Source organism: Xylocopa sonorina, chromosome 7 (genome assembly GCF_050948175.1).
Source record: "Xylocopa sonorina isolate GNS202 chromosome 7, iyXylSono1_principal, whole genome shotgun sequence".
NCBI lineage: Eukaryota > Metazoa > Arthropoda > Insecta > Hymenoptera > Apidae > Xylocopa > Xylocopa sonorina.
In genome coordinates, this window is record NC_135199.1 from 8,537,366 (window position 1) to 8,552,036 (window position 14,671).

The following is a 14,671-nucleotide window of genomic DNA, read 5'->3' on the forward strand; positions in this document are numbered from 1 at the left end:
TCAAATATATATTTTTATTACATCATACTATGTAAAAATATATACACTATTTAATGCATTGTATTTTATCACTTTTCCAGAAACGCTTTCGAAAAAGAAAATCAGGTGAAATAAATAAAGAGAATTGAAAGGGATTTAATTATTAAATAAACGTAATTAAATAAGAATTATACATTTCTTGAAGAAGTTTCAAATGTACAAAAGTATCGTTGTATTAAGCTGCGATCAACATGTCAAGTACTTTGTTCAAAATATTCCAACGTTTCTCGATGCAAGATGCTGGCAATAATAATTTTAGGATCAAACTTGTTGGAACATATTTCAGTAGAAGAGAAGGACTAAGTATGGACTAATACAAACTTGTTCAAGGTTGAAGCTTTCTGTAAAGCAATACAGATAAATAACAAATTCTAGTCTGCATCTGTTCTACTTAATTTTTTTTGTTCATTAATTATAATTTCACTTAAATCTCACTTATATTCACTTTACTCGAACGAAACATAACTCAATTCTTGAATCAGCTCGTATTTAGACTTCAACTCATACTTAGAACTATACAATCAAAATCGAAAAGTATTTCTCTTCAACCTTCTCCCTATATATTTAATATTTTGCAGCTTCGCTATTATCCTATCTTATTTCGCTAAATGTTGTATTTTGTAGAGATCCTTTCTGTTTTGGTATCGCTTTGTAAATGCCCGCAGAGCATCGAAAACCCGTTATGAACCAAATACTGCGATTGTTCTGAAGTTCGGCTGGACCGAAGTGTTTATTTTAAGTTTCTAATGTCCGTTCAAGAAAAGGTTAATCTAGTTTACACGCCGATGGGGCTTGCCAGCCACCAAAGACCTTCTCTATTTCTTGAGCTACGGCGATGGTAAGGTGGTCATTGCCCTGTTTTGCGATAATCTATACAAAAGTATAAAATCAATTTAAGGTAACAATGATGTATTGTATTTTTTTACTCCTTTACGCTATACTCACTTGAACTCCAACAGGAAATCCTTCTTTATTGAGTCCCATTGTACAGTGAGTCGCAGGCATTCCATACACGTTATAAATCATCGCGTACGTGTAATCCATGCACAGTGAATACGACTGAAATAAATAGCCAGGTGGTGACACGAAGGTTGGGTAGATAAGTATACCATTTTCACCTAGAAGCTCCTGAAATTGGAATGTCCTTTTAATTTGCACCTCTAGTTTATTCCCTTTTTACCTAGTTTTCAGTGGCGGCTCGTGGCTAAAATTAGTGGAGCTGCTGTATAGTTCCGTACGAAGATCTTTATATCTTTTTCATAAACTGGGGGATGACTATTGACATTAAGTTTGCGCTTTATATATTGTACAGAGATATTATTGTAGAGAATTATATTGTACAAGTATAGAGAAAGAATTAATGAGAAAAAGGCTCATTATATTAAATGTTATCGATAATATCAAGTGGAAATAGGGAATGCTGCAGTTCCACAGTGTCTATACACGAGCCCCCCACTACTACTTCCAAAACTTATTTACCTGAAACTGCTTTTCTAATAATATTTTCTTTTCAGTTATCTTCTGCCCATAAATCCTTGGAAATTTATTCCAAATCCATTTCAGTAAGACATAGCCGACTGTCGACAATGTATAGGGTGACAGGTAGACAAGGCATTTCAGAAATTCCAGTATTGCTTTACTCGTGTCCTGCGTAATTACAAGATTGAATTAATTACAGAATTTTTTAACGTTCACTATAGGAACTTACTACAAATTTTGCTATTTTGCTGATATCGTCGACATTCACTTGCGTTAGACTATATGTTGCTATGTCGAACGCGAATTTCATGTCCTTCAAGTGCGCCTAGAATTATATTTGCATACTGGGTAGCTCGATTTTTAACACTATGATTTTATATACAAATAATATTAAAAATAATAGGCGTACCTTTTGTACTTCGACACCGTACGTCGTTTCAATATACGCTTGTAGCTTCTTAATCGCCATTTTCGTGTCTTCGTTTATGGGATGCGTCCCAGGGCAACAAACGTCCATGTAAAAGAACTTCAGCGACTTCAACGATATCTACAGTGCCAAATTTTGTTTTATTGATTTTTAATTTCACTAATAAAAATGGTAAAAGTTACGAAGATATTTTAGTATCGTCCGAGCCTTGGTGCGATCTTCGAAGTTTGTTGAATACTGATAAACTTTTTGTTATATCAAAAAAAAGGTTTCTAGTTTCGAGAGAAATGAAATATGACTGAAAGAAGAACTGAAACCACCTTCTGGTCAAACTGATGCTGATTCTTTGGCTGAGATAGAATCTTCATTATGAGAGGCAGGTCTTTCGCGTATCTGGCCAAGGGTCCTATATTAAAATATTGTGGCCAGTTTTCGTCAGTGGAACTAGGGTAGTGGCCTTCGTGAGGAACCAAACCTTCGGCATATTTATCAGCACCATAAATATTAATTGTTCGTAATTGGACAACAGTCGCGTGAAAAATGTAAAGTCCTTATTTGTGATTGTGCAAATTACGCTTGTGTAAAATGAGCCAGGTTGATGCAAAAACATACGGCCTGAGGGTTTGTGACCAAAAACTCCGCAAAACAACGCTGGAACTCTGATTGATCCAGCAATGTCCGACCCTATGCTCAGGAGAGAAGCAGCAGAGCCCAAAAGAGCCGCCTGAAGCAGAGAAAGGTAAAAATTTGATGGCAACTACTTTTCAAAGCAGACTTGTCAAGGATGAAAAAAGAGTAACACGATACAGAGAATAAAATACAAACCTCCCCGCCGGAAGAACCACCAGCTATTCTCTTGGAATTGTAAGGATTCCAAGTGGCGCCAGTCACGTAATTATAACTTTCCCAGAATGTACAGAATTCAGGAGTATTGCTAACAAGAAGTATAATGGCACCTGCGTTACGAATCCTGCTTACAGCTGCTGCATCTTGCTCTGCCTTGTATGGACCTCGTGCTTTCACGCCAGCCACGTTAGACATCCCTGGAAATGTTAGTGTCGGTTCAAACAAGTGGTAAACAAGTGTCTGATAAAGTGCTTTTTATAGAATCTAAACAAGTCAATTGTCTCTGTATTAATTAGATGCGTGTCAATTACAGCTTCAAAGGTGTTGAAGAAAAAAGAAGAATAGAAAGTATACACGTGATAAAAATAAACGAAGGGAAAGGAATATGCGAGACATCTCGAATATATTGCAATATGGAACTCTCCTACGCGTTGCAGGCGATGCGAACAAACTGATCTCGTAAACTGGAACCGGTTTTTTCTCGGCATTGCCTCGAATGGATTCAAGAGTATACTTATTCGGACATCAACCCGTTTCGGAACTAAATGGTGAAGAAAGAGAGTTGCACAAGTCTTTGAACAAGTGTTTTTCTGCAGGAGTAAAATCAACGGTACAGTAAGTCGGTTGATGAACCGGTGCTGAAATGTTCTCACGGTTGTGGGAGTTATGATACTATGATTGCTCGCATTTTCTTCGCATTTATTTATTTTCCGTTAATATCCGAGGATCGAAAGTTTCCACGTATCTTCGACTCATCTGTTATTCGACTTATTTTGATCAATACTTTGAAATTTTGTTAAAATAAGCGGGGATACAAGCGGAGAAACCTTTAACAGCGACGCTCTCCTTCACAGTTACGGGAACACCAAGAAGAGGCTTCTCTTCAGCTATCTCCGCTTCAGTTTTTGTAGTGTGCGCCATAAATTCGTCCACTTTACGAGCCTCTTCGATCGCGGCGTCGAAACGGTTTTCAACGATCGCGTTCAAAATAGGATTCACTTCTTTGCATCTTTCTATAAAAGTAGCGATCACAGTCTCGCAACTGACCTGTGTATATTAAGGAAGTATTATGCGATACTATAGTGGGATCGGAATTATTTTTCTAATTGTGTATTACAGGAATCCTCAACCTTTTGTGTGACGCAACGCAGCACCTCATAATTCCACTTGCTATTATCAATAATATTCAATATAACGAGTTTTTTTTTCCTTAATTCTTTCTTTATACTTGTACAATATATAATCTTTAAGCTTAACATCAGTAACCATCTCCCAGTTTATGAAAAAGATACAAAAAACTTTGTATAGAACTGTGCGCTCCGCAGTTTCAATTGTAAAGCTGCGCGCGAGGCTGCGAAGGAGAGTGTCGATCCTGGCGTGCTGGTGGAAGGTAGTTTCTTTTTACAAACTGAGAAGAATACAAATTTTTCTAAGAAGCACTATGAATTCGGAAAGGCTAAATGCACATGCAGTGCTTGCAATGGAGAGAAATTTCCTTAATTGTCATCCAGAGATCAAGGAGGTAACAATTTAGGTTGAAGTGAGTAAAGAATTTTTGATTTTGTTCTTTAAAGGAATTTATCAAATTTCTAAATGAATTTTCTTTCTCGAAGGTTAGAAATTTTCTAGAGCAACACCCCCATTAATATCAGCCACGAGCCGCCAGTATTCGACACTTTGTGGATGCATGTAAATAGCTCCGAGGGAGCACGTGTGCCCATACAAGGTTGGGAACTCCTGGTGTATTATATTCTCGCTTGCTCACCTCTTTTTTGCGAATCTTTTGTGCTATCTCGGTAGCTGAAATCAACAATAGTTTGTTTTTAATTGGTGGTAGCCGACGTTGTTTCTTGAAATATTGTATCTTTACAATCGGCAGCATTATGAAGCCTAGCAGCAAAACCATGAATTTTGATATCCTCTGCATGATCAGTAACATCGTATCCTGCAAAGAAAAATCCACGAAAAGGCATATTTTTTTTTAACAGAAAATAGAATATCTTTATGTTTAAGATTTAACGCTAGAGGTCATAGAAAAGCTTGAGAAAAATATATTCAAATTCTGAGCTTGATGAGCGCTTGTGCGCGATCATCGTAATCTCAAGAGTTTAAAGTCGAATGACAATCTAAAGTCCATCGCAGTACCAAGATCAATCGAAAGCAGGAATTCGTAAGACAATTAACGTATTACATCTGGCATTATAACACGATTAATAGACATCGGAATATAACTACAATTGTGATTTCTTACGAAGCTAAGATCCAATTTCTCAAGCACCACGGGAAATTTCAACGTAATAACAGTTTACCGCTAAGTTAATTAACACTATTTTAACACAGTTTTTGCTAGAGGAATTAGTCTAAATATGACGAAGAGACGGAAGTATCTCTCGCGTGATAATTGAAAATTCGAGAAAAAGAATTTTGTGAGATGGTTCCAATTCTTTAGGGAGATTCCTCACGGTGCTCGTTCGATTTCGTAAAATGATAATCTAGATAACATGTTCGCTTTAATAATCAAACAATGGTCTAACGAAAAATTTTACTGTTCACGATGCACATCCTACCGTATGGTACGACTTGTGCGTCTCAAAGTCTGCCACAGCCAAAGGGTTCATTATATAGCTTTAGTCATTAAATTGAAATTATTACTGTCTTTAAAAATAATCTCAGTTCGTTTAAAAATAATCTCTTTTCGAAGGTAAGAGACGCAGCAAAGACGCTGATAATTTTTAAGCGACATTTTATTACTTCTTTCTTGTAATTAAAATTCTTCAACACATTTCAGATGAGGAAGGGAAAACGATCTTCCCAGAGGATCGCCAAACTAAGAATCCAGTAGCAAGAACCCAATGGGTTAACGACTATTATCAGAAGATTAGGCTGTCTAGGAATGTACTACATATTTGCTTGAATCATTATCACTCACCAGATCAGTAATTACAAGTTTGGTGTATAAAATAGGTAAGGCGCGCAATAGATACTCCATGATTCCTCTTTTAGCGTGTACTTATTCAAATACAGTTCACATAAATTCCTCACATTCGCGATGTAACTTGTTTAACGGATGTCTCCTTAAACCAGCACGTGTGTTATTAAGTTGGCGTTGCTCATTGACCGCATTTTATCATGATTCTCGTTATCTTCGAGTGGAACAGGCGTCCAAAACTGACTTAATGTCGGCTCTTACAATTGTATGCACTAACTTTTTTTTCAATTGGCCCTCAAAAACAATTCCTCATGCCAACTACTTTCCACAAATATCACGATATTGTTGATTCTATCGGACGATTTACGGTCTCAAGCATATTTCAAATTCTACGAAATTGAAATTACTTATCTCACTGTATCGAAGATACGAAATCCAAAAAGAAGAACGAAGTGAGAACTAGAGATTGGTTGAAATTATTTATAGTAATTCAGAAGCTACTAGTGCAGCCTAATTAATTCATGTTTGTATGGTTACTATCAAGTTTCTCTTCGGCAGTACGCGATATAAGTAGTCACGACGCGGACTAAACGGACTCAGTACCTGTACGGCATTCTTAAATGAAAAATCTCCGATGGTGGGGCGTTTCGCAAAAATTCTCGACGATCTTCCCAGAGGGCTACCAAGTGGAGAATCGACTGGTAACTACCTAATGGATTAGCAACTGCTGTCGAAACGTTAGGCTCTCTTTGAAAGTGTTATGCATTTCGAAACAGTTGGAAATTTTTTAATGCACCGATGCAGAGAAAGGTACTTTCAGCTCTCGTTACTGCGACTAAAATTTTGTATCCTTAACATCTTCGCGCGGTCGAATTGTCTTTTATACTTCCTTTGTTTTCGAAGAAGCTGAAACAATAAACTACCAAGGGAGTGTAACAATTTAACGGCTGTTTTTCTATAAGAAAGGATTAAAACGAAGAGAACGATGGAAAGAAAGAAAGTAATTAAGAAATTTATCTTGTCAGGTGATATTTAAAGAGTTTCATTTAAATTTCCGTTATCTATTTTATTTTGTAATTCTATGCTGATTTGTGTAGTTGCAGGAAGCTGTAGCCCCTATTATTATTATGGATATCCTAATAATATAAACCAGTGACATCCAACGTGGTCGTTAATTCGATCAATGAACCCTCAGCCACCAACCAACGAATGTAATTGACCTTTCTCTGCCGTTTTAGTATGTTTTAATCAAATGAAAATCTTGTTCGATGTTGGAACAATAATTGACCTTCATTAAAATACTATCGTTTGTCGTTTGAGGTGCCAAGTGGCTTGGACGATGGACCATCGTTTGGATTTTGTACTTCGTTTGTTTGCCGTAATGGACGTTTGTCAAGATTGTTTGAATTAGTCTCGAGTTTAGAGGTAATAAATTATCGAAGTTAATACTGAAGTACAAAATGAATCCCATGCATATTATATGTTTATATACGCTATACGTTTGAAGTGTTTTCGCTTAAAGTGAACTTCTTTTATTTATTCATTTTTTTAAAGAAACAAAATTATTTTTAAACCTTTAATATCTTCTATTACCATAAACCATCCGTTATAATGTCCAATCACTCTACATTTCTGGGTTATCAATTTCGATCACTCGTTACTTGTCACTTTTTAATGCCTCTAAGTATAGATTCTAATTACTTCCTCGTGTATTTACATAAAATTTGCCCTTTGACTTATCAAATGCTCTATATCTAGCCTTGATCCATTTCTTCGTACTCTTGACTAATATTCTTCCATGAAATTCTAACATCTTCAAAAGAAACTTCTTCCAAGCAGCTTTATCGTCGTTCACCAAACAGTTGTTTGTCTCCACAGAAAGTTTCGTTCAAAAAACTTCTGTGCTCTGTTTATTCATTCAAGTAGTGTCTTCTCCTACTCTGAGCGATAAAAACCGGTTTGAGACTGCTGCAACAATCGCAGTTACGATGACTTCAAGCTGGAGGATGTCTATTGTGACCTCTTTCTTCAGCTTGCCTTTACTAAGAATTAAAGGCCACTGTGCTTACTCCAATCTGGGTCACATAGCATGTGCAATACGAGGTTTTATTTTCAGATATCAGATTTAACAAAATTCTATTTTACAGTTAAGATCAATATTCGTTAAATCGTTATCGGTCAACAAACTCCTCTTATATATTTTCCACGTGTTTTCTTCTTCGCGCAATCTTTCAAACAAAATTCTTCTTCGCATTTTGCGTCTTTCACGACTTATAATTGCTTCTTTATTGACAGATTTTAACTATTCCGTCTATCATCGAGAATCAGGAAAGGAATTCGTGGCGAACAACGATTGGACATCATCTTCCTAACGCTTCGAAAGTCGGGTTAAAGTATTTTTCTTGGCATACGACGTGTTGCAAATTTACAAACAAGAAGAGTGACTCATTCGTCTATAATTGTTTGGTACATAGCAATGCTAAACACTTTTCAATTCTATACTTTCCTAAAATTATTTAAAGCTACAATACTTTGGACGTTAAATTTTCATTGATTGTTTTAGGAAAGCGATCTGCACAAATACGTTGCATAGGATAACTATCGGGTTTTATTATAATTCCATTGTCTTCTCATTGCTACGAATTATTATGTGAACATATTATTAAGTATAGTTTGTTCTTTATTTTGGAACAAGCATCTAATCTGCACGTTGGCATTTTTGTTACAGAATTGTGAATATCTTCCTTTGTAATGATTTATCTGCACGCCACAATCACCAAGGACCACCACTGTGTTTCAGTTGTGTACGCAAACGCAAGTCACGCACGTGTGTGAAATGTTTGATTAAACTTGTATCATCGTGCGTGCTAATGAATGCAGTTACACGCGTGTAAGAGAAATTAAGGAAGGACCATAAGTAAAAGTGTTTGAGAAATGTTGGAGAGTATTTGAGAATCTCGACTATCTAGTTAAGTATATAGTCGACTATCTGTCTAGTCAAGTAATAAGGTATTGATTGCATCTGGGAAGGTCACAAATCATTAATGCAAAAATGAGGAATGTGCATATCATGGAAGCATAATAAATAAACAGCTATATTAGTATAGACTAATGGAATATATTAGGTAGGATGACAAATGAAGCTAATAATAAATGATTTAAATACCTGCAGTGATCAAGCAGTAATCAAGTAAAAAAAATTAGCTCAATATTTTCTGGTTTCAATACTTCTTTGAGTGTGTTATCACGTATCTACTGTACTCGAGTGATTCCATAATTAATGCGTTCTCCACAAATTGGATAGCGTTCGTTTGCATGAAATTAAATCATTATAGAAATTAAATATTTTTATAACTAAAAAGAGCAATAGTTTTTATTCTTCAGTTGATAATAATTAAACACGTGTCGATAGACACGATTATCTAGACCTTGAATTCATTAACGTCTACTCTCTATATCTTTTCATTCGTTCGATTTCTTCGCTCCAATCTTCTACGATTAGAACGGAAATGCTGCAATAAATCAAAGGTTGCCCAAAGAACCAGTACAAGTATCTGCTATTTTAGTCGATAAAGGAAAGGATTTGATTGTGCTATTACCACATACGTAGAACGCAATATCTGCTGTTTTCTCAGGTTTTTTTAAATCGTAGAATCGTGGCCTTTGAATTCGCAAGAACTAAATTACAATCTTATGGTACAATCTTCGGTTACTTAATAATTTTGTTGCTGAAATCAACTTTCCCAGTTTCTCAATTGCACAGCTTTATTTACGACAATTCCCTTCGCACAATCCTTTATTTTGTATTTTATATTGTATATTCATATTTACAACTCTCTGACCTTATTAAGAATCTCACGATCGGTTAATTACTGTATTTATTACTTTTATTATATATTATACTTATTTATTACTGTATTTTATTGGCTAATCAATTATGCGTACAACCCTGCAACCGCAAATGCTTTCTTTCTTCTTCGACTACAGCGCAGCTTCTTTCTGCAGTTCCTCATTAGTCTTCGATCTCCACTCTTTCAGTTCCTCAAATTAGAATCTGAGATTTCGAAATCCTTCCAGCTATCGAAACATTACACAATAATATATAATGTATGGGAGATTGAAAAGGTTCTTATTCAAAGCAGCTTATTCTTTCCTTTATCGTCCAAAATACCAAGAATACTTGCACGTATGTTGAACGTTCTTCATTCGCAATCACAAATGGTCCCCCGTTAATTATTATTATACACTTTTTCTCAATCTAGCTGCGAGATACAAATTTGTAATGCTCACAATTGGACAAGGAAAACTCGTTACTCCTACCTAATCTATACCCTATTAATTCCTAAATTTAATGTGATTCACAGGCTGATAAGAATGAAACGGAAAACTATCGGCTCGGACGTAACTTTCTCAACTACTGAATTCACGGTACGGATCGACAGGGTTCTTCTCCGTCACTTTCACAAGCCTCACTTCCGACCTGATTCATTCGTCGCTGTAAAGTTACCAAGAAAAAAGAAGACACCAAAAACGGGGGACAATACTCACTCGGCAAGTATTCAGCGTTCTCTTATCAACTATCGATTTAATTGTGAAGTATTTGAAATAAATTACCTGACTATCTTTCCAGGTGTTAACAGGATATGTCACCATGAGTCTGTTGGCAATATATAATAAGCTCTATCAATAGTATCTTTTAAAGCGGCACCGTTTAATTTATTAACTGTTAATTTATTTAAACAGTTTACTTTAGATTCGTGAGTGTTAGTTATTTCTATGATTTCAAACAAATTCAGTACCGCGTGATGACTACTAAACTACCTCGAGTTAATGAATACGCACAAATAAAAGAAGAAAACCGTTTTCATTACTGCTTGTGAAGTGGGGCGGCTGAATCTCTTTAAATGCGCTTGGTCGTTACCTCATTCTTTATAGACACACGTGATTAAAGTAACGAAGGAGTCCTCCGTGTGAGAATTCGGGGTTTCCTCACGTGTATTTAGAATTTTCCTTTCACTCTACTGTTTATATGGATCCTCTACTCGAGTGCCAATTAATAAATTAATATTCAATGACTTAAATATTATGTGTATATATAGTTTGTTAGGAAAGCTTATTGCACTTGAAGGACAGTCCATTCTTCATATCCTAATTACTTTTGTCGATCATGTGGAAAAGCACCTACACGATTTCAATAGCGCAATTAACATATCAAGCAGTGTTCTTTGCACTGTGCGAATATGAAGTATGCATTTAATGCTGCAAATTTGTATACGTATTTACATATTTTTTTACTTCGTGATTTGCTTCGCGTTTACTGTCTGTATTTTTTCAGAGAAATCGTTGAATAACATAGACTGACTTCTCTTATTTGCATTTCCATACAAAGAAAGGAGTTATAAAACAGGCGATTTAAATGTTTAATGCACAAGCAAATTATTCGTGTTAATCACACGATCAACGTATATTAATGTTACGTCTACAAGGTTCGATTGTATTTACAAAATACGGTGTTTATTGCCGATCGGATCTAATTTCGTAAACCGCGATGATATAACAGAAAATTGTAGGCGATAAATCGCGGCCTACTCGGTTGACAAACAGAAGAGTATAAGTACACCGTGAATTAATTGATGGTATCTCATGTGTATCCATCGCAAAATAGCGTCAAGTTTTGTAATCAAGGTAGAGCAGTACATATTACCAAAAAAACAAAAATAACACAATGCTCCTGGTTACGCGTGAGTTTTTGTTTATTTGAGAAAAATATTATTTACATTGCACAGATATATTATCACTAACGTCATTAAGATATTGAGTTAGCAATTGGTATTTCTGAAAGCACGAATAGTCTTGTATTTAATTCGAAAATTAACATTACTTATTACCATAATATATAAATTATACAAAAGTTTAATGTGTAAATAATGCAAGAAAAGAATATTATATGAAGAATTGTCGCGAGTAATCTCTAATTATTCTGAAGCAATTGTAAACTCTCGTTGCATAAACAAAAATTTAGCAATCGGGAAATTGATTAAAGTTCTCAAAATATACTTTACTCAATTTATTCCTACTGTTCACTTCTGCATATTCTTCCATTTGATTGCATTTAAGTAAAATAAATAAAAATATGATGTTGAAACAAATGCAAATTTCTTCAACTAACGATCATGTAAAAAAGAAAGGCTTTCAGCAATACCAAGAGAAAATGACCTCCTTAAAAAAAAAGAGATGAAAAGCAGAAAACGAGTATAAGCTTAAAGAGAAATAGACTCATTTTTTATGCGTCTATGTATCTTATTTATGTATAAAGGAGAAAAATCATTTTTATCTTTGCGTAAGAAATTACTCAAAAACGTAAGGTAAACGTATTCGAGTGCATTTACAAGAAAAAGAAAAAAGAATATCAGATCAATATCGACCCGACACGCACATTAAATAACACTTGGTATTTTTTACAAATAACGATTTTTGTGGATAAATTATTTCCTAAAAATAATCTGAATCGATTCAAACAAAAAATTATATCTTAAATTTCCATTTGAATGCCAAAACAACAAATAAATTGAATAACAGAATAGTTCAATAGTGCTTTCTCCTTTTATCTATTATCAAAAGAAATAATACTAAGAAAACTTCATATAAATATACTTTTTATAAACAACTAATAAAAAAATGTTACGTCCAAAATCCAAAGGACTTATGCATTCAGCATTCTAGCATTCAGTCTGAAACGATTTTCTTCCATATAAAACGACATTCCTGCACACGCTCCCTAACTTAAAAATTGTGGAGATAATTGTTAAGTGAAAGAGAGATGAAATTGTCTACCATGAGAAAAGTTTTCATTTTCTATAAGGTACAACTCTTCCGGTCCTCTTAAGTACTGGATACAATATCAACGTCGATACGAGCCATTATTATTGTTACTTATCTATACTCGTTTTACACTGAGAAACGCGCTATTAAACCATCACGGGAGAGATTGTTTTGAGTTGTCCACCGTTTATTCCATCAGAGTATATTCCATCTCGTTTCTGTAGTTACTTCGCTTTTCCATTCCTGCTGTCGATAAATAAGTTACACGTTACGAAAGCTATAGTTTGTTTACGTCGTTTATAATAAAATACATTTATGTTAGTCCTGGACCTCGCGAAATTTCTCATTGATCCAAATATGTTATCACATCGAACAACCTTATACGGATGATCTGATCGTTACATGTTAACGCGAAAGAGACGAACAGAAAAATCTAATTGGTACACGTCAAGTGGTCGAAGACGCCTTTTTTTCCGTATAAAAAAATAACGCTTTGTTCTTTTCGCTCGTCTCGAACGTGAACAACGTATGTCTCCGTCGCGATTTAGAGAAATGTCCATCCAAGCGAACATGCGTTCGCATAGAATCGAATCACTATGCCTCCTGCATTCCATTCATTCCTAACTCATCCGCTCCTTGAATTATAAAATTACGACTGTTCTGAGACAAATTTTTCATATGTATCCTTTCATGTATCACTGTAGTGCGAATGTAATAAGAAAATTTGTACAAGACATTGCAGTAATGAAGATTGTCTCTATCTTTACTTATGACTTCGCTAGTATTATATTTTCCTTAAGTGACTTGGAATATGTAACGGAATATAATTGTGGCCGATACATATTTATTTATCGTACGAACTCACGATCAAAAATTGTTCGAACGGATACAATTTCCAGCAAATTTCTGTGAATTCATATTTTCATTTCATTACGGAGTTCATCGCTAGTGATGCGAGTCATTGTATGATAAATAGTAATCTGTTTAGGCCATGTAAAGATGCACTGTAGTACTGTTACAAGTTCCAAATTACATCGTGAATAGAACCAGAGTGCGTAATAAATATGTATACATATAAGAAAAGAAAAAAATACAGGCAGGGCTTGTGCACTTCCACTTGTATTCTTTATAATTCAGGAGTCTTTTTGTCTCAAAACAGTCCAGACCATTGAAAGCAAACGCATGTCACATGATCACATGCAAAGACTTCTTAACTATCTATGTATCTTGCTCTATTCAAACGATTGCCATTTACCTGAACAGCAACGCGAAAGCTTACTTAAAAAAAAAAAAAATCACTCCTCGATACGCAAATGTAGCTCATTACGCGGAAATGCAAAATCCGATAATCACAGCAAAGGGCACAGAGTGTGAACAGAAACCGTTCGAGGAGTACCTTCTATTAATTACAAGCGAGTACAATGTATCCATTCAGGCTCTGTGCAGACGAGCAGGTTTTGTCGTCCTCGTTAACGAGGACGTAGCGTTAATTAAAATTAATGCACACGCGTGCACAGATTTACGTACATACACACATTATAAATATGATATAAATATGAAGCAACATGCTCTATACTTTGCAGTTATACTTTCCATCACGTTTACATTATGATACAAAGTAATACCTGGTAAAAGTGTAATAGAGAATATGGAGAACTGACTAATAATGGCAAAAGGGCTAATTATAAAAATGCTAGATTAAGGACAGCGCTACTATAGTGGCATTTAGTATCTATAGTGTTAGTTATGGATCTCCCTGCTCGTATGCGTATCCTCATATAATTCAACATACTGCTAAACGGCGTGATGAAAATTGTGCAACAAAACCCGTTCGTTTGCACTGGGCGCTAAATAATCGTATGCAACTGGTGCAATTCGCCGCATGTGAAAACAATAAGCACTTTATAATAATATATATGTATATATATTAACATCTCTGATCTCTTCTATAAGCGAGAAAACTATCGTATTGTAGCTGAACGTGCTATATAAACGAATATATGTCTTATTTGATATCATTATATATCAAAATCGATCTCTTAATAGCGAAATAAACCAATGAATGCATGTATACAGTAACTATACATGCGTGTCACACGTTTATCGTTATTTATACGAAAAAATTCTGC

General features: G+C 35.1%; 1 protein-coding gene across 1 annotated transcript; it reads right to left on the reverse strand.

Moving 5' to 3' along the window:
* Positions 1–619: 619 nt before the first annotated feature.
* Positions 620–4,823, reverse strand: LOC143425699 (fatty-acid amide hydrolase 2-B-like). Its single transcript, XM_076898700.1, has 11 exons — positions 4,812–4,823; positions 4,557–4,736; positions 3,619–3,838; positions 2,771–2,988; positions 2,558–2,669; positions 2,266–2,420; positions 1,928–2,065; positions 1,748–1,843; positions 1,519–1,686; positions 985–1,167; positions 620–909 (listed from the first exon to the last, which is right to left on the reverse strand). The coding sequence occupies exons 1-11, from the start codon at positions 4,821–4,823 to the stop codon at positions 805–807; spliced, it is 1,587 nt and encodes a 528-aa protein (XP_076754815.1). The 3' UTR covers positions 620–804.
* Between the last annotated feature and the right edge of the window lie 9,848 nt (positions 4,824–14,671).

Coding starts and splice junctions, on each gene's coding strand:
- LOC143425699 (XM_076898700.1), bottom strand. Junction 2,989..3,618: donor GGAGAGCGTCGCTGTTAAAG/GTTTCTCCGCTT, acceptor TAACATTTCCAG/GGATGTCTAACGTGGCTGGC. Junction 1,844..1,927: donor ACGGTGTCGAAGTACAAAAG/GTACGCCTATTA, acceptor ATATAATTCTAG/GCGCACTTGAAGGACATGAA.